Source organism: Dermacentor variabilis, chromosome 1 (assembly GCF_050947875.1).
Source record: "Dermacentor variabilis isolate Ectoservices chromosome 1, ASM5094787v1, whole genome shotgun sequence".
In the NCBI taxonomy this organism is placed as follows: Eukaryota; Metazoa; Arthropoda; class Arachnida; order Ixodida; family Ixodidae; genus Dermacentor; species Dermacentor variabilis.
Window position 1 is genome coordinate 220,227,587 of NC_134568.1, and position 24,424 is coordinate 220,252,010.

General features: G+C 43.7%; 1 protein-coding gene across 1 annotated transcript in view; it reads right to left on the reverse strand.

Moving 5' to 3' along the window:
- The window catches only part of LeuRS-m (Leucyl-tRNA synthetase, mitochondrial), an 80,564-nt gene that overhangs the window by 10,730 nt on the left and 45,410 nt on the right, over nucleotides 1–24,424 (reverse strand). Inside the window, exons 12-17 of the mRNA XM_075669341.1 lie at nucleotides 24,152–24,318; nucleotides 17,137–17,307; nucleotides 13,108–13,202; nucleotides 6,042–6,132; nucleotides 2,849–3,006; nucleotides 1,738–1,815 (exon numbers count right to left, since the gene is read on the reverse strand). Coding sequence (XP_075525456.1) covers nucleotides 1,738–1,815; nucleotides 2,849–3,006; nucleotides 6,042–6,132; nucleotides 13,108–13,202; nucleotides 17,137–17,307; nucleotides 24,152–24,318 — 760 coding nt within the window. The remainder of the gene's footprint in view (nucleotides 1–1,737; nucleotides 1,816–2,848; nucleotides 3,007–6,041; nucleotides 6,133–13,107; nucleotides 13,203–17,136; nucleotides 17,308–24,151; nucleotides 24,319–24,424) is intronic.

Genomic DNA, 24,424 nt, shown 5'->3' on the forward strand with positions numbered 1-24,424 from the left:
GTGTTAAGCCCGGCCCCGTCAAATTCGTGCACCTGCTACTGATGGACCTGAACTTAAAAATAAGCAGTTACGATGAAGGAAATAACTGCTCTTTTAGTTCACTTGTGGCAATATAGCAATTAGATATCAACTACTGCTCACTTCGCACAGTGCATCCACAATAAGCGGCAACTGGTGACACAGCGCTGTGCCAACATTTGTACATACGTCATGGCTGTTTCCAAAGGCTGCCATTTGCGTTCGCAAACATAGCTTGGTAGGTCTGTACGTGTTGTTATGCTGAAACATTTCTTAATTCCAGAGAAGAATTGTTTACCTCTGCGTCAAACGGGAAACAAGAGACAGAGCATTCGGTACAGCAGCACAAACTCACTCAGTTACCAACGGTGTCAGTGATGGCATCCGTGTTTTCGCGAGAGAACTACACGGCCTATAAGTGAACACTTAACCCGAGCACAGCTTTCTCTAATAATAGCTTATGACACATGCAAACTGCGAGTACGATGAAGGTAAAGAAAAGCGAAAACCAGTAATAACAGCTTGTAATATATGTGTCTGGATCACAGTTGCCATTGTTTAAGTGGCTTGACCACTCATTTTGACTCATCTCAGGGTGCAACATCGCAGCTCATATGCGCAGATATGTTTGTTTTGCTATGTTCTGACATTATTCCATATGAGTGAGGCACTGTTTCCACAATATTCAAAGCTAACGAGCTGTGGATGTAGATGTCAATGTAAACAAATGCACCGCTTTGGCAAATACGATGCGGAAGGCTGCGTTCGTAGACTTCTTGAATTTGCGAAATGTCTAATGATAACGTAAAATGAATACAAAAAGTGAGGTGCAAGAGCAGACATCAGTGGCAACAAACTGCGTCGGCAGACGGAACTCGACGTAACTTTATCGGCCGCGCTGTTAGTGCAACAGCGCACTCAGGCCTGATCACCCAGTAGTCAACGAGTGCTACATGGTTTTCAGGAACGACATACTGCCCCGGAGAAGCCATTAATAATTAATCACAATCCACAAAACGTACAACCGATGCATACTCAACATGGACACAGGTACACAAATCAACCGGCGAAAGCCCTGGCACCCTTCCAAAATGTTTCCAGTGGCATGTGGCAGAGGGTAGCACAGGAACATGAAAAAGGCGGATTAGTGAGAGTGCCTTGCCACAAAAAAAGTGTGCGTGCAATTTATCTGCCGTGTGCATCCACATTGGCGAGTGGCAGTAGTTTGCATTGCATATTAATTTCCATAAACTCACGAACGACTACCTGCAGGTAGACTGTTACTCTGAACAAAATGCTGTAGGCAGTGGATTTAATACACATATAGACATACTGGTTGGTATAATAGTGTCACTAGTATGGAGTGTTGCAACTATGACCTTACACCATTCGAGCACATACAACTGAAAAAAATGAGAGAGAGAAAGAGAGAGAGGGAGAGAGGGGGGGCTCAGGACTGTGAAAGGATGTGTGAAAGCACTTATCCAGCCTATGCTTAACAGGCAATAAAGCTATTCTATTTTAGCTGAATTCGTCATTTTTGAACCTCCTAATTCCTGCAGATGAATTGGTAAGAACTGCTAAGAAAAACATGGCTGCACATTTGAATAATTAATGGAGAAGTCCACCAACCAAGATACAAATGCGTGTGATGCCAACATGCACAGCAGGACTGTATGCTCACAGTCACAGGCATACAAGTAATAAAATATTGCTTACCCGCAAATGTTTTGTATATATCTGGAGGTCCTTGATGACTAGGTTGAGTTGCCGCGTTACATTGTACATGAACGTCACCTGCATAAAGGTAGTGCACAACACACTTGCAGGTCATTTCTTTAGCTACAAAGTAATTGTGAACCGTTCTTCAACCCAGATATCTATACTACACAGGGCCAGAAACAATGAAAAACCAAGTAGGTAAAACATGTTAGCATGTAAAACTGCAAAACATTGCAGTTATTAAGAGCTCCACATATCTTTAGTGCATATGTCACTGTGATTCAGCGCAGGCTGTTCAATATTCACAGGAAAAGGGCTCAGAGTACTTATGTAAGCATCAACGAAGGAATACCTTCATCATGTATAAAAGGAAGTGCCATAAAGTCATTAAAGGGGCCCTGAAACGCTTTTCTAACTAATCATAGAATGACCTCACTATTAATGTATTTCGTCTTTTGAATCTCCCGTCTCAAATTTTTTTGAAAACGAAGTGAGGCATAGTTGGCATAGTTATCACCCCGATGAGTGGCTTTCTCTCTCCTTTTGCCTCCACTAGCACACTGGAAGCTGTGCAGGGGAGAAGCCAAGGGGGCAAAGTGCTGGCCAAAAGTTTAGTGTCTTGTTGGTGAGAGGGCTCGTTGTGGCATCCGATGGTGTCCAGGGTAGACTACGCTACACAGCATGTCGCTGCTATCTCTGAGGCCACCAGCAGCAGATGCAGCTACGTGCAACTGTTTTGTGTAGACTGGCAGTGCAAAGATTCAATTATTTTTCTGTCTTTTTAAGATTGCAGACCTACATATTTTTCATTTATTTACCTTGAAATTAGCAATAGTAGTATTACTGAGAATGTTCTCATGATCATGAAATCAGCCAATAGCCATTGGTGAGCTTTGCTGATTGTGATGACATTGCAAAGGGGAGAGCAAGTGATTTTCACTGTTTCTGACATGAGATCGTAAATTTCCTGATGCATGCAGTGTAGTAATATATTCAGCTCACACGTTCACAGAAGCTTCTTCTACAGATTGGCAACATTTTCTTACTATGTTCAAAAAGTGTTTCAGGACCCCGTTAGGAAATGAGAGAGAGAGAGTAAATACATTACATTTTTTACATGGTGATTTCTGCCCTCGTAGTAGTATGCTTCTCGGTCTGCAAATTCTGGACTTGACTGTGCCTCCTCCAGTGATCGATGCACACTATTCCGGAAATCGTGCACAGTCAGCCACAGACGCTCCTGCCAGCTGACAATTCCACGAAATGCTGCAGCAAAGTACCACTGCACTCAGAGAAGAAATGGTGGCAAGACTTCTGCTAGGCACAGTGCACTAGCACATTTTCTTCCAACAGTGGTTAGTGTCTCTTGAAGGGTTGTTTGAATTATCATCCTCCTCCTGATAACTACTGCAGGGTGGAAACATTGCCCAGCAATCTCCAATTACTCCTGTCTAGCATTTACAGACTCCAACCTATGCCTACAAATTTACTAATCGCACTACACCACCTAATCCACTGCTACCCTGGAATGCACTTCTCTTCCTTTGTCACCCATTCTGTTAGACTAATCTAAGTCCACTTCTTCCTGTTAATGTAAACTAGAATATCAGCTGTGTGTGTTTGCTCTCTACACCATACTGCCATCTTCCTGTCTATAAATGTCATGTCTATCATCATCATCATCATCATCATCATCATCATCATCATCATCATCATCATCATCATCATCCTGGTTACGCCCACTGTAAGGCAAAGGCCTCTCCCATACTTCTCCAACTACCCTGGTCATGTACTAATTGTGGCCATGTTGTCCCCGCAAACTTCTTAATCTCATCCGCCCACCTAACCTTCTGCCGCCCTCTGCTACGCTTCCCTTCCCTTGGAATCCATTCCATAACTCTTAATGAGCATCGGTTATCTTCCCTCCTCATCACGTGTCCTGCCCATGCCCCCTCCCCCCCCCCATTTCTTTTTCTTGATTTCAACTAAGATATCATTAACTCGCGTTTGTTCCCTCACCCAATCTGCTCTTTTCTTATCCCTTAACGTTACACCTATCATTCTTCTTTCCATAGCTCGTTGCGTCGTCCTCAGTTTAAGTAGAACCCTTTTCGTAAGCCTCCAGGTTTCTGCCCCGTACTTGCGTACTGGTAAGACACAGCTGTTATAAACTTTTCTCTTGAGGGATAATGGCAACCTGCTGTTCATGATCTGAGAATGCCTGCCAAACGCACCCCAGCCCATTCTTACTCTTCTGATTATTTCTGTCTCATGATCCGGATCTGCAGTCACTACCTGTCCTAAGTAGATGTATTTCCTTACCACTTTCAGTGCCTCACTACCTATCGTAAACTGCTGTTCTCTTCCGAGTCTGTTAAACATTACTTTAGTTTTCTGCAGATTAATTTTTAGACCCACCCTTCGGCTTTGCCTCTCCAGGTCAGTGAGCATGCATTACAGTTGGTCCCCCGAGTTACTAAGCAAGGAAATATCATCAGCGAATCGCAAGTTACTAAGGTATTCATGTCTATCATTTTCCGTTATATCACTCGTGCGGTATTTGCATACATTCTGCAAAACTTTACTACTACAAGGTGATGAAGACAATGCCAGGAAAAAAAAACATAGTTCACAAATAATAGTGAGTAAAAGATACCTAAAGATATCCTAAACAGGCTTGGATCATATACAGTTGACAGGTGAGTACACATCCTGACAGGCAAGAAGCATTAAAAGCAAAAGTTTGCCCCACAATCTCACGCATTCCCTTTTCTCAAGTGCTAATCCTCATGTGCATCTAGCCTGCATAGGCACTTATAGCAATGTAAGAGTGTTGAAGAAATCAATCATAGCAGCACCCTTTCCTTTGTTTTTTCAGTGTGGTGAGTCAGTGCTCCCACCACGATGGTTTCACATGCCACTTCCTACAGAGTTTTTTGCAATCGGAGGCAGAGCGCTTTCAAAACAAACCGCACAGCACTGCATCGAAATATTAACCTTTTGTAGGGCTTTATGTCATAACAAAAGATGTTTAGGCTTTATCATGCAGAAAGGGCTGCACTAAACCAACGACTGTGCAAAAGCATTTAATAAGATCAGTGGACACCAACGCAAACTAGAGTACTGCAGAATAAATTTCAATGCGGTGATGGTTCACAAAAGTGCCCTGCAACATATATTGATTGATTCATTCATGTGGCTTCATATCCCAAAGTAACAAAGGAGTGATAAGAGATACTGTAGTAAAGGGCTCTGGATTAATTTTGACCACCTAGGGCTCTCTAATGGGAACCCAAAGCATGGTGCACAAGTGTGTTTGTATTCCGTGCCACTTGGAATGTGGATGCATCTGTGGATAATCAAGCTTGTGACCTTGCGCTTGGCAATAGAATGCAATAGCAACTAAGCCAATGTAGCAGGCAAAACATACAGTGTCCTGAATATTTCACTGCGCGTGTTCGAAAAAAGATTTTCTGCTCACCGTTGCACTGTTCTTGCTCAAATTTTGCAGAACGATAGCATTTTGGTGTTGACTTCATTTAGTATAACACTTGGCATAGTTAATCGTCAGGTTTTTACGAAAAAAAATTCAAATTTGCATGCGCTTATGGGGATGCGAGCTGCTGCCGCGACAGCACAAGCATAAACTTGTTTCACCGCCTGCTGTCAGCTGCAGAAAGCAGCATTCCAGGGAGGGCTGCCGCCTGTTCCAGGAGCAGGCAACCGTGGCAGCCCTTCCTGAAACGTCGCTTTCTGCAGCTGACAGCAGGCGGCGACAAATTTATGCTTGCACCGTCGCGGCAGAAGCTTGCGTTCCCATAAGCGCAGGCAAATTTGCATCTTTTTTCTTAAAAACCAGGCAATTAACTGTGCCAAGTGTTATACTAAACGAAGCCAAAATGCAATTGTTCTGCAAAATTTGAGCAAGAACAGTGCAGTGGTGAATGCAAAATCTCTTTCAAACACCCGCACCAAAATATTCAGGACCCTGTATATAGGGAAGACATGTCCTAATTAAACAAGTTGTCATGGTGTCAAGGTGAAGTATACATGCATTCTAAAAATCAGAGCAGGATAGCATGAACTTGGACACTAAATGTATGTGTGTAAAACCATGTATTAGTTGACAAAAAACATTTTAGTGAATGTGAATAACAACATAAACTTGTGTTTTCTTTAGCCAATTGAAGCAATAGCAGCAAAATAGCAAGAGAAAAACTAAAACATACAAGCATGCTACCTATATACAAGTATGTATAGCTCAAATTTGGCAAATGACAAGTGCCAAAGATTGAAATTACCAGGACTGGGCCATTTGTAGCGTGATGTTGGGGAGTAGGCACAGAGGATGAACAATCTAGTAGTGTCTATGCCATGTTCCGAGACTATATCCTGCATTCACAAAACAAGCAAAAGATGTGAAAATTCCAAGAATCATGAAAGAAGCAACATTTTTTCTCTTCAATATTAAGCATGCAGTGAATTTACACTCTGCTGGTTTTAAAGATGGCAATGACTTCATGAAAAGTCTGAGCAGGAGCCTCTATCCACAATGGGCATCAGGCCGTAATCTGACATCTACTGGAGTGGGAAATAACGCCGAAGGCACACATAATCTATAGGAAAAGGCCACATGGGCCACAAATGCCAAAAACAAAGTGTTTTGAAGGCTGTGTAAGGCCTGTGCATTGCATACTATTTGTAACTACTGAACTAAAGCTTCCTGCAACACTACTGACACACATTTTGTTGTACATCACAAGTGAATAGTGACACTATACGGTATGATGGCATCAATGTTCTCCTGGAGTCATATTTTCCTCCAGTAAACATTATGTGGTGAACTCATGCTGTACCTTTATGTTCTTTTTCTTACTCATAAGTGCACACAATTTATTTACTCTCGGTTTGTGCATGCCTTCGGGCAATTGCATATTTTACAATACACATCCAAAGCAAAACACCTTTTCACAATGCTTAGCTAAGAACCTGGAAAGTACAACTGTGCAAATGTCATAATGTTGTAAATAGAGGACGTAATATTTTAACACTGACATGAACACAATCCTAATACAATTTTGATTTATATTTCTTTATAGAAATACATCACTGGCTTCCATAGGAGTATTATGTTGCGGGTGCAACATGCAGAAACCAAAACAAGTAAGCAACAGCAGCAGCAGCAACAACAACAACAACAACAACAACAACAACAACAACAACAACAACAACAACAACAACAACAAGTATAAGAGCAAATCTTTATGCAGTAGTTCACACAATTTACAATACTACAGCCCCACCATTAAATTTCTGGTGAGGACATCTGGTGTGTAAAACATGTGGGGTCAAATGAATTTAGAAGGCCATGTATGCTGAAGAGAAAAAAAACGTAGAAGTGATATGCACTAGCATGCAACAATTCAAGTCATGAAAGTATAAAAGTAAGGACACTGAACACAGCAGTATTAAAAAGCTTCATACTTCAGGTTGAGGCAGGAAATCTATGGAAATAAAAAGTGATAATTCTTTTCTAAATGATTCTGGATTGCAAACCTTTGTATTTCAGTCAGGAAGGTCACTTTAATGAGCTATAGCACATGATAAGACTGGCCTGTTAAAGGGTCCCTGAAACAATTTTTGTTGTGCCTAAGTGTACCATATAGGCATAAATACAAGCGGTAAAACATTACAATTGGTAGCTCCTTTGAGCTGTTCCCTTCCACTTGTATTCTGTGCGGCCACGGCTATGTCCCGCCTCTTTTGTCATGACAATGTGTGGTAACGCAATTATTGTCCACTTCCGGTTGATTTGAATTAACTGTGCTCCTGTGCTTATTTTGTGAGGATCGAGATGCCTTCCAGCGCCTCATCCTCGGATCGTTCGTTGTACTTGGCTTGATCTCCGGGAACCGCCGCCGTAACGGCAACATGGCGCACATGGCTAGCACACTGGAGCTAACTTCCTGCATGAACCATGCTTCTCCCTCCCAGGGTCGAGTCACTGTGCAAGCAATCGTCACCAGGACGCGCCCCGATTAGCCTCCTGAGTGGTGGCCCCCAGACACCCTCTCTACCCGAGCTCTCGTTTACTGAGCACTTCATCATGCTTCATCGCCACGGTAGATGCTCACAAGCCCGCAACAAGGTGGTTGCATGGGACCTTTGCTTCCGCGACTTCTCGTTCTTGCGCTTGGTGGACCACTACTCGGTTAGCCCTAGCACAGCAGGCACACATAATCAGTCTTGCGTTGAGTCTTTGTCCGTAAGCACCATGACTGCCGCAGTGTGGTGCATTTCCACAATTTCCGATGCAGTTTTTTTTGTAAATGTGGTGATGGCAGCCTCAAAATAAAATGTATGTGCAGTGCTTGCATTTTCTATGGCATGCAGTCACTGCAATCTATTCCCTGCACAGAATGGCAGCACAAAAATGTGAGCAATGGTTTTTCATTGCTGCAGGTGCAGGTGGCAGGTGTAGGTGACATAACTGTCTGCATTCTACTGGTAGCCATTGCCACTGCACTATTTTTAACTTTTGTCGCATTGTTTCGCACCCCTCCCCTTCCTTCAAGCAGTCTCGCACCTCTACCAGCGAGCCCCAGCTTTTTCAAAGAAACTCCTCATTCCACTCCTTTCTTCGCACACACAAATGCATGTGTACAGACAACAGTTGCAGCAGACAATCAACATTCTCAGGCAGAAGTACGCCATTCGTTGGAAGAAATGTCTACATTTATTGCAGTCGTGTTCTCATTTTTCAGCCACACTACTTACTGCGCATACACAGACTATTAAAAACAAGCTTAGTACAGTAGCATGCTTGAAGTAGTCCCGATGACATCATGTAAGCCAATCAGATTGCTCGCCCAAGTGACATCACTCACCCATTCTATGTAGAATGGGCAAAGGCAGGTGAAAACATAGGAAGCTGTGCTGCTGTGATCTGTAGAAATGCAGGTGTTTAAACCGAACAATAAATTACACAGTTTACGTAGAGCAATTAAATTCCGCCCTTGATGATCATGAGCACCTACCCTACCGACTCGGTGCATTTGTATGCAACCGTCATAAAGTAATTTCGGTACCTTTTTTGTAAATGACACAAGGTACAGTAAAGTTAAGAAAGGGGTAAAGTTGTCTAGTGTTGACTGTAAACAATCTTGCATAATAAACATAGCAGTGCAATTGTTCTTTGATGTTCAAGCAACTGGAGGCATAGTAAACACTTTATAGTGGTAACACCAGAATGCTTCTAGTAGTTGTTGATCAAATGTGTAGCGTGGTTCTGAATAGGTTTGAGGGAACAGATTAAATAGTCCTACTGTGGTGACCATATAGGTGATGGATATTTCAGTTACAGGGCAGCAGAGGTTGGTAAGCTGTATACAGTAGAACCTTGTTGATACAATCCTGTTAGGTACAATTTCTCAGTTCTAGCGTTTGTGATCGAGAATTAAAAAAAAGAAATATGATGACCTAATTGTCTAACGCTTATTTTTTACCGACTCATATGTTCCCAGAAAACACAATCTTTCAGCACCAACGGTCAATACATTGGCAAACTGCGATTGTATGATACGTTTTCTGGTCACTAGATGCCATGTTAACAAATAAAGTCGCAGTTTTGCCCAAAAGACGAAGCATCGAGTGTGATAGAAAATTAGTACATAGCTATACGAAGTAAGGATAGTAGTTTTATTGGCCAAATAAACTTGTAAGCATTCACTCACGAACTAAATTAACAAGCACAGTGTCACGCACGCACAGGTAAACACGAACACATCACGCTCGATGACTGCGGAAACTCGCTGTGAAAACACTGGAGTTAGGAATCGCGGCAACGGCAATGAGCGATTTGACCCTTGTGCACCGCTCGCTTCAACGCGAACTAAACGTCGAAAGCACAGCACATACGAAGCTACCGGCACTACATGCACTCTGCAAACATCGCAGATTGCTTTGAAGATAAGGACTTTGGCTATGTCGCCGATCGCTTTCAAGAAGGTGCTCATACAGCCGCGCCGTAAGCAGCCGCTGCCGAAGAACGCCCCCCCCCCCCCCTCATCTCACCCCCGTGCCTTGCGTGTGACCACGTGCATGATTGAAAAGGGCGTGCTTCCGCTCCGCCTTCCTCGATCGTGCATGCGAGATTGAGACACGTTCGCCGGCTCACCCTCGCACGCTTTCACTTGCACATATAGCATACGGCGCATGGCACCGATTTTATCGCCCTTGGACTTTATACGGAACCTCATAGCGATGCTGATGGCAGAAATGAGCCTGGAGTGTCCATATAATTGGTATCACAATAAAAAATGCGCGAGGCGCGCGCAATTGAGAACAGCAGCCGCCCGCCACGGCACAATATGCGTCCGCCCATCTCACGTGAAAACACCGGCGCGGACTTAGTTTCTTATTCCGGTACTGTCAAATCTCCACCTGGATTGTCGCACACCGCATTCACAGCTTTCGCCGCCAACCGTACATATTGCCATAAGCATCTTCACCTATCAATTTCGCAGCACGTGGTGCCACTGGAAGCATACTGCACGCTTTTAATAAGTGATATCCCAAACGCAGCACCCTTCCCTGCTGCAGGCCGCGATCATATGATACGTTTTTGGGCGGCTAGATCTCATGTAAACAAGAAAGGGTGGAGAACCGTAGCAGCCTGTGTCATGCGAAAATGCCGACGCGCACTCAGTTTCTTATTCCGGTACCAGCAAATCTCCTCCCGGGTCGTCGCACGCCGCATTCACAGCTATCGCCGCTAACCCTATTGCAATAAGCATCTTCACCTACGTGTTTTACAGCGCGTGGGGTGTAGTGTCGTTGGAAGCGTACTGCATGCTTTTAGGCAGCAGTAACATGAACGCGCCGCAGTTCTTTGCCGCAGGCAGCGCGATGTGAGCGTCACGTTTCACTCTGGCGACATCTGGCGTCGCGTACCAGCTTGATTTCCTTTCGATTTCACGTCGCTGTCCTAAAACACTACACATCAAGAAAACAAAACGCACCTCGGGCCGCCGGAGCCCCACCAGTTCTATGTGCATCAGCATCTCGTACCGCAACAATTCGTGCAATGCTTCGCATTACGTAGATGTCAACTACAGTAGAGTCTGTCCAACTTTTTAGCTGCTTCGGATCGTACGTTTTCTCGGGTAGTACGTTTCTTCCCGCATTTTTCAAAAACGTATGAACGAGGTTCTACTGTATATTAGAAGTAACAAGGAGTGTTCCATATCATCATCATCATCATAATCATCATCAGCCTAGTTACGCCCACTGCAGGGCAAAGGCCTCTCCCATATTTCTCCAACAACCCCGGTCATGTACTAATTGTGGCCATGCCGTCCCTGCAAACTTCTTAATCTCATCCGCCCACCTAACTTTCTGCCGCCCCCTGCTACGCTTCCCTTCCCTTGGAATCCAGTCCGTAACCCTTAATGACCATTGGTTATCTTCCCTCCTCATTACATGTCCTGCCCATGCCCATTTCTTTTTCTTGATTTCAACTAAGATGTCATTAACTCTCGTTTGTTCCCTCACCCAATCTGCTCTTTTCTTATCCCTTAACGTTACACCTATCATTCTTCTTTCCATAGCTCGTTGCGTCGTCCTCAATTTAAGTAGAACCCTTTTCGTAAGCCTCCAGGTTTCTGCCCCATATGTTAGTACTGGTAACACACAGCTGTTATACACTTTCCTTTTGAGGGATAGTGGCAACCTGCTGTTCATGATTTGAGAATGCCTGCCAAACGCACCCCAGCCCATTCTTATTCTTCTGGTTATTTCAGTCTCATGATCCGGATCCGTGGTCACTACCTGCCCTAGGTAGATGTATTCCCTTACCACTTCCAGTGCCTCGCTACCTATCCTAAACTGCTGTTCTCTTCCGAGACTGTTAAACATTACTTTAGTTTTCTGCAGATTAATTTTCAGACCCACCCTTCTGCTTTGCCTCTCCAGGTCAGTGAGCATACATTGCAATTGGTCTCCTGAGTTACTAAGCAAGGCAATATCATCAGCGAATCGCAAGTTGCTAAGGTATTCTCCATCAACTTTTATCCCCAATTCTTCCCACTCCAGGTCTCGGAATACCTCCTGTAAACATGCTGTGAATAGCATTGGAGAGATCGTATCTCCCTGTCTGACGCCTTTCTTTATTGGGATTTTGTTGCTTTCTTTGTGGAGGACTACGGTGGCTGTGGAGCCGCTATAGATATCTTCCAGTATTTTTACATATGGCTCATCTACACCCTGATTCCGTAATGCCTCCATGACTGCTGAGGTTTCGACTGAATCAAACGCTTTCTCGTAATCAATGAAAGCTATATATAAGGGTTGGTTATATTCTGCACATTTCTCTGTCACTTGATTGATAGTGTGAATATGGTCTATTGTTGAGTAGCCTTTACGGAATCCTGCCTGGTCCTTTGGTTGACAGAAGTCTAAGGCGTTCCTGATCCTATTTGCGATTACCTTAGTAAATACTTTGTAGGCAACGGACAGTAAGCTGATCGGTCTATAATTTTTCAAGTCTTTGGCGTCCCCTTTCTTATGGATTAGGATTATGTTAGCGTTATAGACTATGTTATAAATAGCTGGTTGTATGTGATGCTATTGCAGTAATTTTTGTGATACGGGCTGATCACAACAGGGTTGATGTAAGACAAATACCTAAATATTTATATGATAATCAGGTAATGACCAGATTATGATTAAACCGACAAGCGAGACAAATATTGTGTACAGCTGAATATTATTTGCACTTCTCTATGCTAAATAACATTTGCCATAGTTGTCACCACTGGGTAACCTTATCCAGATCTTCTTGAGGAGCTACATGATCGTCAAGTGTGTAAATTTTGCAATAAATAACGTCATTGTCGACATATAATTTATTGCTGATATAATGCCAGATGGAAGGCCACCGACGCATATGAGAAACAATAAAAGGCTGAATATGCTACATTGCGGAATGTTTCATCGCTCAAGGAAGACTGGCCACCAGCAACAGTGAACTACTTCCAAAATGTTAGGAAGTTCCCAAACCACAATAAACGTTCAAGTGTAAAGATAAAATTACAGGCATGCTGAGATGTCCAGCAATGCAAAACAATGATGGGGAAATAAGTATGAACTTCCAATACTATAGCATCTAACTGCTGGCGAAAAAGCTTACATGACAACCTCATTAATAACGTACAGCCTATTGTAAGAAACAAAACGGCAGTTAGCCATTGCTAGCAATGGCCAACTGGCGTTTCTTTTTTCATGATAGGCTCTAAATAGAGCTTGCACACAAAACCTTAGAGAATACAATTTAAAAGCAGACATTACACAAACATAACTGTTACTTACCTCTGGCTTAACACCGTTGTGCTTCGACTTGCTCATTTTCTCCCAGTCCATAAGAACTGGCTCTCCAGTCTCCTTGTGGTACAGCTTGGTCCCCTCTTTTAGTGTACACCAAGCAAATACAAGTAATATTGATTAAACACCATTTACAAAAATAGCATGAAAATTTGTTGTATGCATTTTTGTTTTAAATAATGTGCAGGGCTTAAAGTCTCCCTTCAGTGGAGGGGGGGGGGGGCTCTTATAGGGTGGCAACTAGTATAGGGCACGCACCATGAAGGAAGGAAAAATATAGGAGGAAGCATTATGTCATGCAGCCGGCCTTGGCATGCGAATGTTCTGTGAAGCCACAGTGGTGGCCCAACACGTGACCTCTTGCGTCAAGATTACAGAGCAAGAATCGAGATTTGCTGACACGTTTGGTTCCCAGGAGCTATGCCAATAGTTTTTATTTGGTGTGCACTTGTTCAGCTGTAGCCGCCATGGCTTTGCTTGCACAGCGGGAACACTAAAAGGAACCGCACACTTTCGCATGTGATCACGTGTTGGGTCAACAGGTTTGGCTTCAATCGCGTTGTGGTATGCTCCCTCCTATGTTTTTTCTTCCTCCATGGCGCGCACACTCACATACTCTCATACATACAGGGTGCTTCAGCCAACACTTTCAAAATTTTTTAAAGGTTGCCTGTGGCAGATAGCTCAATTCTAGTTATGAGCTGGTCTACTCGAAGCGGGGGACACTACTTGCGCAAAAATTCACTAATTAACTTTTTAGCTAATTATCTTATTACCCATATTGCAATTTACAAATTCTAGCTGAGGACTTCGCAAGGCAGATCCACTTGGAACGAATTCTCAGGATGACACCAGTTTCGAGATATAAATTCCTGTACTTTGCGGAGAAATGCATTGGCGTTCCATTTACTTGCGTGCTTCAGTGCATGAAACAACGTTTTGTTAACAAATAAACTGGAACGCCAATGCATTTCTCCGCAAAGTTCAGGAATTTATATCTCGAAACTGGTGTCATCTTGAAAATTTGTTCCAAGTGAATCCGCCTTGCAAACTATACGGCTATAATTTGTAAATTGCAATATGGGCCATAATGTAATTAGTTAGAAACTTAATTAGTGAAGTTTTATTAATTAGTTGATTTTGCATCTCAATATGTTGTGCAAGTATTGTCCGCTGCTTGAAGTAGACCAACTCATGAACTATAATTGTGATATTTTTGAAAGTGTTCGCTGAAACACTCTGTGTGTGCGTGCGTGCGTGTGTGTGTGTGTATGTATGTATATATGTATGTATGTACAGGGTGTCCCAGCTAATTTTAGGCAGAGTTTAAAAATATGTGAATGCTACGCAGCTGGACAGAACCAAGATAATGTTGTTTGCCATTCCTTGGAGATACTCAAATTATTCCTTTTTTCATTCTGCCTAATTAAACAATTAGTCTTAATTATTTCACAAGTTTCTCAAATATTATAATTAGATGAAAAGTGTCAATGGGAAAATTGTACAGCAACATGAAAAACTGCCGATACAGCTTTCTGTTGCTCAATACGTGCTACATAAAAGTGTTTTTCCAAGCATGAAGGAAGCCCACAAATGTATGCAAAATTGTTGTGCGACTAGCCACACGAGGCACTTTGCATGTATTCGCGGGCTTTTTTCATGGTCGGAAAAACACTTTTATCTAGCATGTACTGAGTAACAGAAAGCTGTGTTGGGAGCTTTTCATCTAATTTCATACTTCTAATCTAATTATAATATTTGAGAAGTTGATTAATTAATTAAGACTCATTATCTAAGTAGGCAGAATTTTTTAAAAATACTTTGAGAATCTCCAAACGATGGCAAACAACATTACCTTGGTTTTGTCCAGCTACGTGGCATTAAAATATTTTTAAGCTCTGGCTAAGGTTACCTGGGAGACCCTGTATATCATATCTTAACAAGCCAACAACCAGACACCAAGGACAACACAGGGCAAATTACTTGTACTTAATAACTGAATTAAAGGAATTATAAATTAATGGAAAATGAAAGTGGATGAATAAACAACTTGCAACAGGTGGAAAACGATCCCACGTCTTCACATTAAGCGTGCGATGCTCTACCAATTGAGCTACCATGGGGCCATTTTTCCATCCACTTTCAGTGGTATTTATGTGTTATTACTAGAATTAACCCTGGGAGTGTTAGCCAGAGCCACCATTCACAAACCATGGCGGCGGATGTGGAACATCCTTTTTGCCACAGGCATCACGAGTATGTGATCTTATTGGGTGAAGGCAACTGGTCAATAAACCCACACATGCTACCTGAAGGCACAGAGCAAGAATTCTTGAGGAGGTGAAACAGCACTCGCTCGGGTGTCCCAATAAAGTCATGGCGTAGGGCACGGTGCTGACATGCCCTCTGTCGCAAGTCGGCTCATCGAGAAGGCAAAACACGCGCGGCGCACTCTATGAAGAGGCTTGCCGGTTCAAAGCCGGTTCATTCACCACTAGTGCTTTACGCATAAGTGGGCGTGTTTCTTGCACCTCTTCACTGGCTCCAAATGCCTTGAAAAATTAATGAAGAAAATGCATCACTTACTATGTGATATATTTTTTTAGAATTCCAAATCTATAATGTATGTTTTTTAAAACGCAAGATTGATAAGTGAGGTATGATTTGTCCCAGCGAATGACAGCACTCACCCTCTATGCCATTAGTTCATATTTACACAGTTCTAACTTCTCCCCACCGTGCCTTAGATGACTGAAAGCATCATTAATGATAATGCTGGGAACCGCTAAGTCCTGCGATAGTATCGCTTTGGGTGTCTGATGATCCATAGGATGCTGGTTCATTCAACAAACAAAGACACAACAACAGTCTCGAATCTTGCAACATTGATGCCTTCAGGTAGCATGCGTGGGTTTATTGATGAGTTGCCGTCACCCAAAAAGATCACGTACTCATGACAGCTGCAGCAGAAAGGATGTTCTACATACGCCGCCATGGTTTGTGAATGGTGGCGCTGGCTAACACTCCCAGGGTTAGTTCTAGTAGTAATACATAATTACCCCAGAAAGTGGATGGGAAAACGATACCATGGTAGCTCAATTGGTACAGCATCGCAGGTCTAATGGGAAGGCATGGGATCGTTCCCCACCTGCGGCAAGCTGTTTTTTCATCCACTTTCATTTTCCATTAATTTATAACTTGCTTAATTTAATTAGTAGGTACAAGTAATTTCCCCTGTGTTGTCCTTTGTTCGTTGGCTTTTTATGATATGATTAACAAAAATCTGGCCCCTTGGTTAGCCACCTTTCTTCTCATTCATATATCAGTGAAATGTTGAATCATAGGATCCGGCAGTGAAATATACAGGTCAAAGAATAGAAAACTACCAGGGTTTTACCGACGTTTCGGCTGGGGACCGGCCTTCACTCCTACGGAGGCCAGCCCTTGGCGGAAACAATAGTAACATCCTGGAATTTTTCCTATGTGCTTCTATTTGACACACATACACACACACGCACGCACACGCACGCGTGCGCGCGCATGGTGGAACTGCCTTTCTAGAGTATTGCTCTGACGAAGGCAGGATCAGACTGATGAAGACATAACCTTGTTCGACTAAGATGCTTGGCAAGGCCAAGAATCTTAGCCGAACAAGGGTGGTGACAGTCATGTGCAGTGCCTCAGGGTAATGAATGCAATAGTACAACACTGCCTGCTTTCCTGTTTTTGCTCATGCCACATCAGCCAGATAATCACGATGAACTCATTCATCAAAAAATTGGAGTTAGAATTGCCCCGAACAAGGCACTACTGGTAACAAAATCGCCTCCAGCGCTTGTCGTATGGATGCTGCAGTGCTACAGTTGACCTGCTGAGGAGGGGTTGAGCCCCTCCTTAAAAAATGGAGGGAGTGCTGGGCCCTCTCGGACTTCAAGCATTGATAATATGTCATGTATTTTAAATCATGTGCCACAGTTCTTTACTACTTTATCAAAATGAACACATACTAGAACTTACTCTGAGCTACCATATCACGAGGCAGGTATCGGCCAGTGCTGGAAAGCTTGAAAGTTTCGTTCACCACCATTCCATGCACGAGCATCCTGACAAATGGCTCTTTGGCTTCCGTCAAGCCCAGGCTATGACAGAAGTGGTTGATGAAGCGAGCATAATACAGATGCATCACAGCTGGGTGACAAAAAGAAATAAATTAGCATGATGAGAAAAAGAAAACAGTCAGATTAACTTTAGAAGCCTGTGCTTCCAAAACCTGTCATTGCTGCTGCACTTGCACAAAGAATGAAAGAAAGAATGCAATCCCTGTGTGAATAGAGACTGTCGTGGTCGAGTCACAAGTATGCGTTGCGACTGATGAGACGTATGTGCTAAATGACAACTGTTTAATAGGTTATGTAAGCAACACTTGCATGGCTACATGCCCGCTCGGTTGGCATGGTCTGGCCCGGTCTCCCAGAGGCATCGTTCTGCTTCTCACATGATGGTGTATGTAGCGCTATCTCGTTGCGGTAGCGCATGCAACACCTCCCTTTCTTTGAGGTGGCCCCTGTCATAAGTTGAGCTGACTTGGAGGTCTTACGGCATGTCCACTTGTGATTGCTGCAGGTTGCAACGGCTGTAGATAGTTACTTGTGCGTCCAGTGAGGCCACTAGCTGTGCTCGCTACATATGAATGTGGAATGTGAACTGGCGCAACTACTGTCCCTGTTGTTGCAACACCAGACAGGATGTGGATGGCGGTCTGCGGTTGAATAGGGTCTCTCTCCAAAGTCCTGTGTCGCCAGTTGTACTGCCTGCACTGCTTGACCTTGTATGCTTCATTTCTTTTCTTGAATGTCCTGGTGTTCCGCAGTGGCTTCAGCATTCCTGGTGCAACCAGCACGCTGGTTCCAAGGCATCTTCCCATGAGGAGTTCAGCAGGTGTGAACCCTTCTTTTTCTGGCGTGTCACGATGAGCAAGCAGAGCCTTGTGAATGTTGGATGACTTCTTTAGCAACTGCTTAACCGTCTGTATGTTCTTTCTGCAGTGCCGTTGCTCTGGGGGAAGTAAGGGCTACTGGTTACGTGACATGATCTCCATTGCTGGACAAACATACTGAACTGCGCCAAAGAAAACTGAGGACCATTGTTTGATTGCATGATAGCTGGTGCTGCAAAGAGAGTGAAGATCTGGCTCAATGCTTGGGTTATGTTCTGTGTGATGGTACGCTTCAGCTTCTTGAGTTCAAAGAAGCACGAGTACCGTGGTGTACCAAATATTTCTCGGGGAGGGGGGGGGGGGCAAACCACAAACGATCTGACCCTCTCTTTACACACACACACACACACACACACACACACACACACACACACACACACACACACGCACGCACGCACGCACGCACACACACACACACACACTAATTTAATTCAGTGAAGACACCAGGCAAGACTAATATATTATGCATAAAAAAAGTAAAAAGGATAAAAGATGAAGGTTCAATAATAATTCGTAACGTTTCTAAATGAGCCAGAAACGTTAAAACTATGTGACACATTGCACTCAAAATGCTGCCTATTCCTTCAAAGTATAAAATATCTGATACGCAGAGTTCTCTTGGGACATTGGGAAACCTAGCTAATAACAACAGCATAATACCTTCGAACACTTCCTTACAATTTTTTAACATTGTATTTGATCAATACACATTTACAAACACACATAAACTTGGTGTATTGTTTCTCTTATGTTCATAAAATTTGACCTCAATTGTAGTTGTAATTATGCCAGCGCAGCTGTATAACATTTAAGTCGCTCGTAAAACAGATTAATAACACTATGGGCCATTTCCATACATATTCTACTGGAAAATGCGCATGGGTACATTGCTTCCACATTGGTCATACCATGCCCCTAATTTTCCCCAGATATAAACAAGATACCTTGTTTAGCTCACCGAGGACAGCATAAAACCAAACTACGAATCTCGTATGATGCAAGAAAACACATGGAAAAAATTAGGGTTTAGAATTATCTGCAACACTTGTATTTAAATCAGGAAAGTGAAAGTTTCGCAACGCATTACACTTAAAATTCTCTCTATTTTCACAAGATTTCAACCATCTCTCATGCTTCTGTTTTAGGAGTCAGGGCAACATTTCGATTAGCAGCACTATGACACCCTGGAACACTTCAGTGAGTAACCTTCTTCAAAGGGTGTAATGAACCTACACAGAATAAACATACAATAAAAGCTCATTAATTCGAATCTCATGGGACCAGGAAAAATGTCCGAATTATCTGAATGCCGCATTAACGAATGAACAGGAAAAACAACATTAAAATAAAGTTGGAGAAGCATACCTTCATTTACTGAAGTATTTTGCAATAGTCGTCTGCTTTTCGTGCAGATTCCGGTTGGCATCACAATTTTTCTTAACTCTTCCAAGTGGCCAACAGCCAGCAAACTATTGGAAGTGATCAGGCAAACGTCCTCCAATATCAAAAGTGCCTCCGTGACTTCTCGTGAGGTGCGATGAGGTCACAGCTGCACCTCCTCGCATGACTCTTCGTCTGAATCATGGTCTTAGCAGGCGCCCGTGACATCATTAATAATTTCTTCATCGGTCAGGAGATCGGTTGTGGCGACACAATCATCAATTGCGATGTAGTCCTGAAGGGTCACATCTGTGGGAAGGACAGCATTGAAGGTCGGGCAGTCATCATCCGTGGACTCGGCTGACACCTCGTCGGCTACTGCCACATGCTCAGGCCTCACAAAAACGCTGTGCCGAAAACAGTTGGCGATGACTTGCGGAGCTGTATTTTTCCACACGTGGGTGATGATGTGCACTGTGCCGAGTAAGTCCACTTCATACAGCTTTCTAACTTCTGAGCTTAAGATCATTCGCTGTAGCAGGTGCTTGCGGTAGTTCAACTTTACATAGTGAATGATACTCTTGTCCATCGGCTGAAGGGCACATGTAGTGTTGGGCGGCAAAGAAACTACCTTGACGCTCTTCAGTTCGACTGTACAGTTATGTGCACTGCAGTTGTCAACAACCATAATTATCTTGCGTTCCTTAGACGTGAAGTGCCGGTCTAACTGCTGCAGCCAGCCTCCAAAAATGTCCCGAGGTCATCCAAGCCTTCCTGCTCGCTCTGTACTTGACAGGAAGGCTTTTGACGTTTTTAAAACAATGTGGCTTATGCGCCTTCCCAATAACAACAAGTGGCAAGCGCTCCGTGCCAGTCATATTAGTGGCAAGAAGCACAGTTATCCTTTGCTTGCGCTTCTTGCCACCAATGCACGGGTCCCCTTTCAAAGTCGCCATCTTGTCGGGCACAGCTCTGAAAAATAGAGCAGTTTCGTCTGCATTGAACACGTCACTTGGTTCATATGCAGCAATGTGCTCAAGCAGCTTCACATTTTTCCACTGGGTGGTCACGCTTTCGTCTACGCAGGCCTTTTAGCCGCACACGCTTCTGAAGACGAGTTCGTGTCTCTCCCGAAACCTCACGAACCACCCTTCTGAAGGTCTGAACGATTCACTGTTCTTCATTGCAGCATACTTCTCACCTTGTGCCATGATGAGAGGCCCGCTCAAAGGCAGATGTGCGTTGCAACAGTCAGTAACCCACTGGAGCAAAGCTTTTTCGAGCTGGGGATGAGCTGCGGTTCGCAACCGCTTTCTTGATGCATAAAACCTCTCGCCTTCAAATGCTTGAAAAATCTGTTGTTCATGTTTCACGTACGTTCCCAATGTGCTTCACTTCACGTTGTACTTGGTCATAACATGCTGTCATGATTCGCTGTTCTTCAAAGCCTGCAAAATTTCCACCTTAGTCGCCAAGTTCTTGGCTTCGTACTTCTGCTGCTTTGCCGGCGTTGCCATCACTGTAGCGCACGATAGTGGTGGCATGCAAAACTCGGTGCCAACAAAAAAAGAAAACTGCAAAAAGAGATGATGCAGACTCGACAACACAAGGGAAAATGGCGTCGAAGGCGCAATGGAGCGAAGAAAGAAGACACCGACGTTTGGTGATGCTGCGATCGCCCCCACTAATAGATGACAATGGCGATACCTCTCAGGTTTCAGTTTCACTCCAGTGGTGCCAGCGCTGCTTTACCACACTTTCGTGTAGCGGCAGCCGTCAGCATTTGTCCGAATTAAGCGGTGCGGGGCCGAATTCTGACGAATTAATGAAGGTTTGGTCCCATAGACTAACATGCGCTCTGGCCGGGACCAATAGAGCCGTCCGAATTATCTGAATTTCAGAATTAACTAGCCTTTACTGTATATCGCTTGTCACTCAGAACATTGAGTCGTGCTTCAAATAAATATAAACACCATGCCCTACATCCTTTACTGAGTATACTGGGAGAAAACAACTAAATAACCCATATAACACTATTCAGTAACTGTTTTCAGAGCATATAACGAACCTACACAGGCCAAATTTTGGGTACACTTCACCAAAAAGTGGCCCTCATCTTTTCAAAATGCGAAATATCCGCTGTTTTTGCTTCTGCCAGGAAACAAGTAATAGTGTAGCTTTTACTTAGAAACAGCCTGAAAACAAAATTGTCAAAGTCAGAAGTGACACATGCCGTTAGAAAAAATTCAAGTCAGCATTCTATTGGCATTGGAATGGTTCTGCACGTTCGACCAAGGGCATTTTCACGAGCATATCTATGATAAGTCATGATTACACAATGAAATTTGACAGTTATAGCTGTAAAACGTTTGATTAGATCTTTGATGGTGATAAGATACTGAGACTGCAATGCTATATAGGCTCTGGACAGCGATTAAATAGTTCCAGCATTTGATAATCTAACGGTTTCACTCCATAAGGCGCACCAGTCGTTGGGCGCTGCTGATTATAATACACTATCCAGACCTCCCCTCACTCGCAGGTTAATATAAATATAACAAGCTGATCGTGTTTTCGAATACGAAAATAGCAGTCCCGAAAAATTGGGCATGATAGTGCAAGCTGATATTTGTTAGAGTGGGAACTTTCCAACACCAGACGTTCTCCACAACGCGAGCGTACATGGCGAATCCTGCGCGTCGTCCGCTACAGGGTGTCTCGCAAAGGCACAAAAGACAATACTTGTTGTCCAAGCAGCACAGTAAAGAAAAGCATTACTTATGTGGTCACTCTATGAAGAAAGAAAATTTAGCTTCAGCTGTACTTTTGCTGGACTTTCCAGCGTGCAAATGAAAATGCTTGTTTTCAAAAGTGAATGGAAGAGGACAAATTACATATACTCTGCACCTCCCACTTTTCACAGTAGGGGTCAGCATTCTATTGGCATTGAAATGGTTCTGCACGTTCGACCAAGGGCCTTTTCACTAGTATATTGTGGGGGTTCCACTCTGCGTGCGGCTAGGGCTAAAGGCGAGCTCCAGAAGTAGCCACACGCAGTCGCTTCGTGGTACTCCCAACCCATAGCGCGGGAATCGCGGCTACGTCGGGTTCGAACAAATAAGGCAACCAGCGGCATCAACTGTAACAACGTTTATTGCTACCAGCAATAACGAACACTCGCAGAGGGACGTCCTCTCAGTAAAAGTAATAAATAGGCTTGCCTCGTTGCCTGGGTGGGTCAGGCAAACAAAGTCACTCACGGGTCGTGGAAGGTGGGTTCGTCCAGGCGGTGCAGGTGTCCGGCGTCCCAAGAGAGCGGGTCTCCCCCGGTCGCGCTGTTTTGAACATTTTTACCTGGGCGAGGGAAATGTCCTCCTCGCCCATCAGCTGCCTGCCCGCGAGTTGGGGAGATAGGGTGCGCGTGCGTCGCGAGAGTGAGGGAGAATCGGGAGAGGGCGTAGTGCGCCTCTCCCGTGTCTATGCCAGCTCTCGACACGACGACACGGGGGAAGATGGGCGCGTGTGCTCCCCACAATATTTACGATAAGTTGTGATTACGCAATGAAATTCGACAGTTATAGCTGTAAAAGGTTTGATTAGATCTTTGATGGTGATAATATACTGAGACTGCAATGCTATATAGGCTCTGGACAGAGATTAAATAGTTCCAGCATTTGATATCCCAACGATTTCATGCCGTAAGGCACACTAGTCATTGGGCGCTGCTGATTATAATACACTATCCAGACCTCCCCTCACCCGCAGGTTAATATAAATATAGCAAGCTGATCGTGTTTTCGAATACGAAAATAGCAGTCCCAAAAAATTGGGCATGATAATGCAAACTGATATTTAATAGAGCGGGAACTTTCCAACGCCAGACATTCTCCACAACGCGAGCGTATATGGCGAATCCTGCGCGTCGTCCGCTACAGGGTGTCTCACAATGGCATAAAAGACAATATTCACTGTCCAAGCAGCACAGTAAAGAAAAGCATTACTTATGTGGTCACTTTATGAAGAAAGAAAATTTAGCTTCAGCTGTACTTTTGCTGGACTTTCCAGCGTGCAAATGAAAACGCTTGTTTTCAAAAGTGAATAGGAGAGGACAAATTACATATACTCTGCACCCCCCACTTTTCACAGTAGGGGTCAGCATTCTATTGGCATTGAAATGGTTCTGCACGTTCGACCAAGGGCATTTTCACTAGTATATCTACGATAAGTTGTGATTACACAATGAAATTTGACAGCTATAGCTGTAAAAGGTTTGATTAGCTCTTTGATGGTGATAAGATACTGAGACTGCAATGCTATATAGGCTTTGGACCGAGATTAAATAGTTCCAGCATTTTCCAGCCTGCCACCCATCGTCCTGAGCAATGTTGAGTTTAGGTACCTCACCAGCACATGTAAATTATGATAACCGCAATAAGACAGTCATGCATTCATGAACAATGTTTTGGGTGCCGTATTATTCTGTTGTACTGCTAATGTCATTGTATGCATACATATATACGAATGCTTCCTAATAAAAAAATATAGTTGTGAGTCAGGGCACGTGTAGTGCATTTCTTCTCTTTGTCCCTGTCTTTGTGAGCGCTGCACGAACCAAAACACGAAAGCTGTACATAGATGCTTCAAGCACCTTCTCACCATGCTCAAGGCCACCAATGTAGAGGTCAACAGGCATCCATTCACGTGACATGGCTGGATCAACAATGCTCTGCTCATTTTTGGGGTCAAGAAAGCGCAGGTAATACCAGGAACTGTCCACAAATGTGTCCATGGTGTCTGTTTCACGTGTTGCTGGTCCACGACACCTGTGATATAGATAGCCAATTTAGGTGCCTCAAGCAGTTAGAACTAAAAAACTTCATTTATAAACATACAGAGAAAGATGACGCGCAGTATGATAAACAAATAATG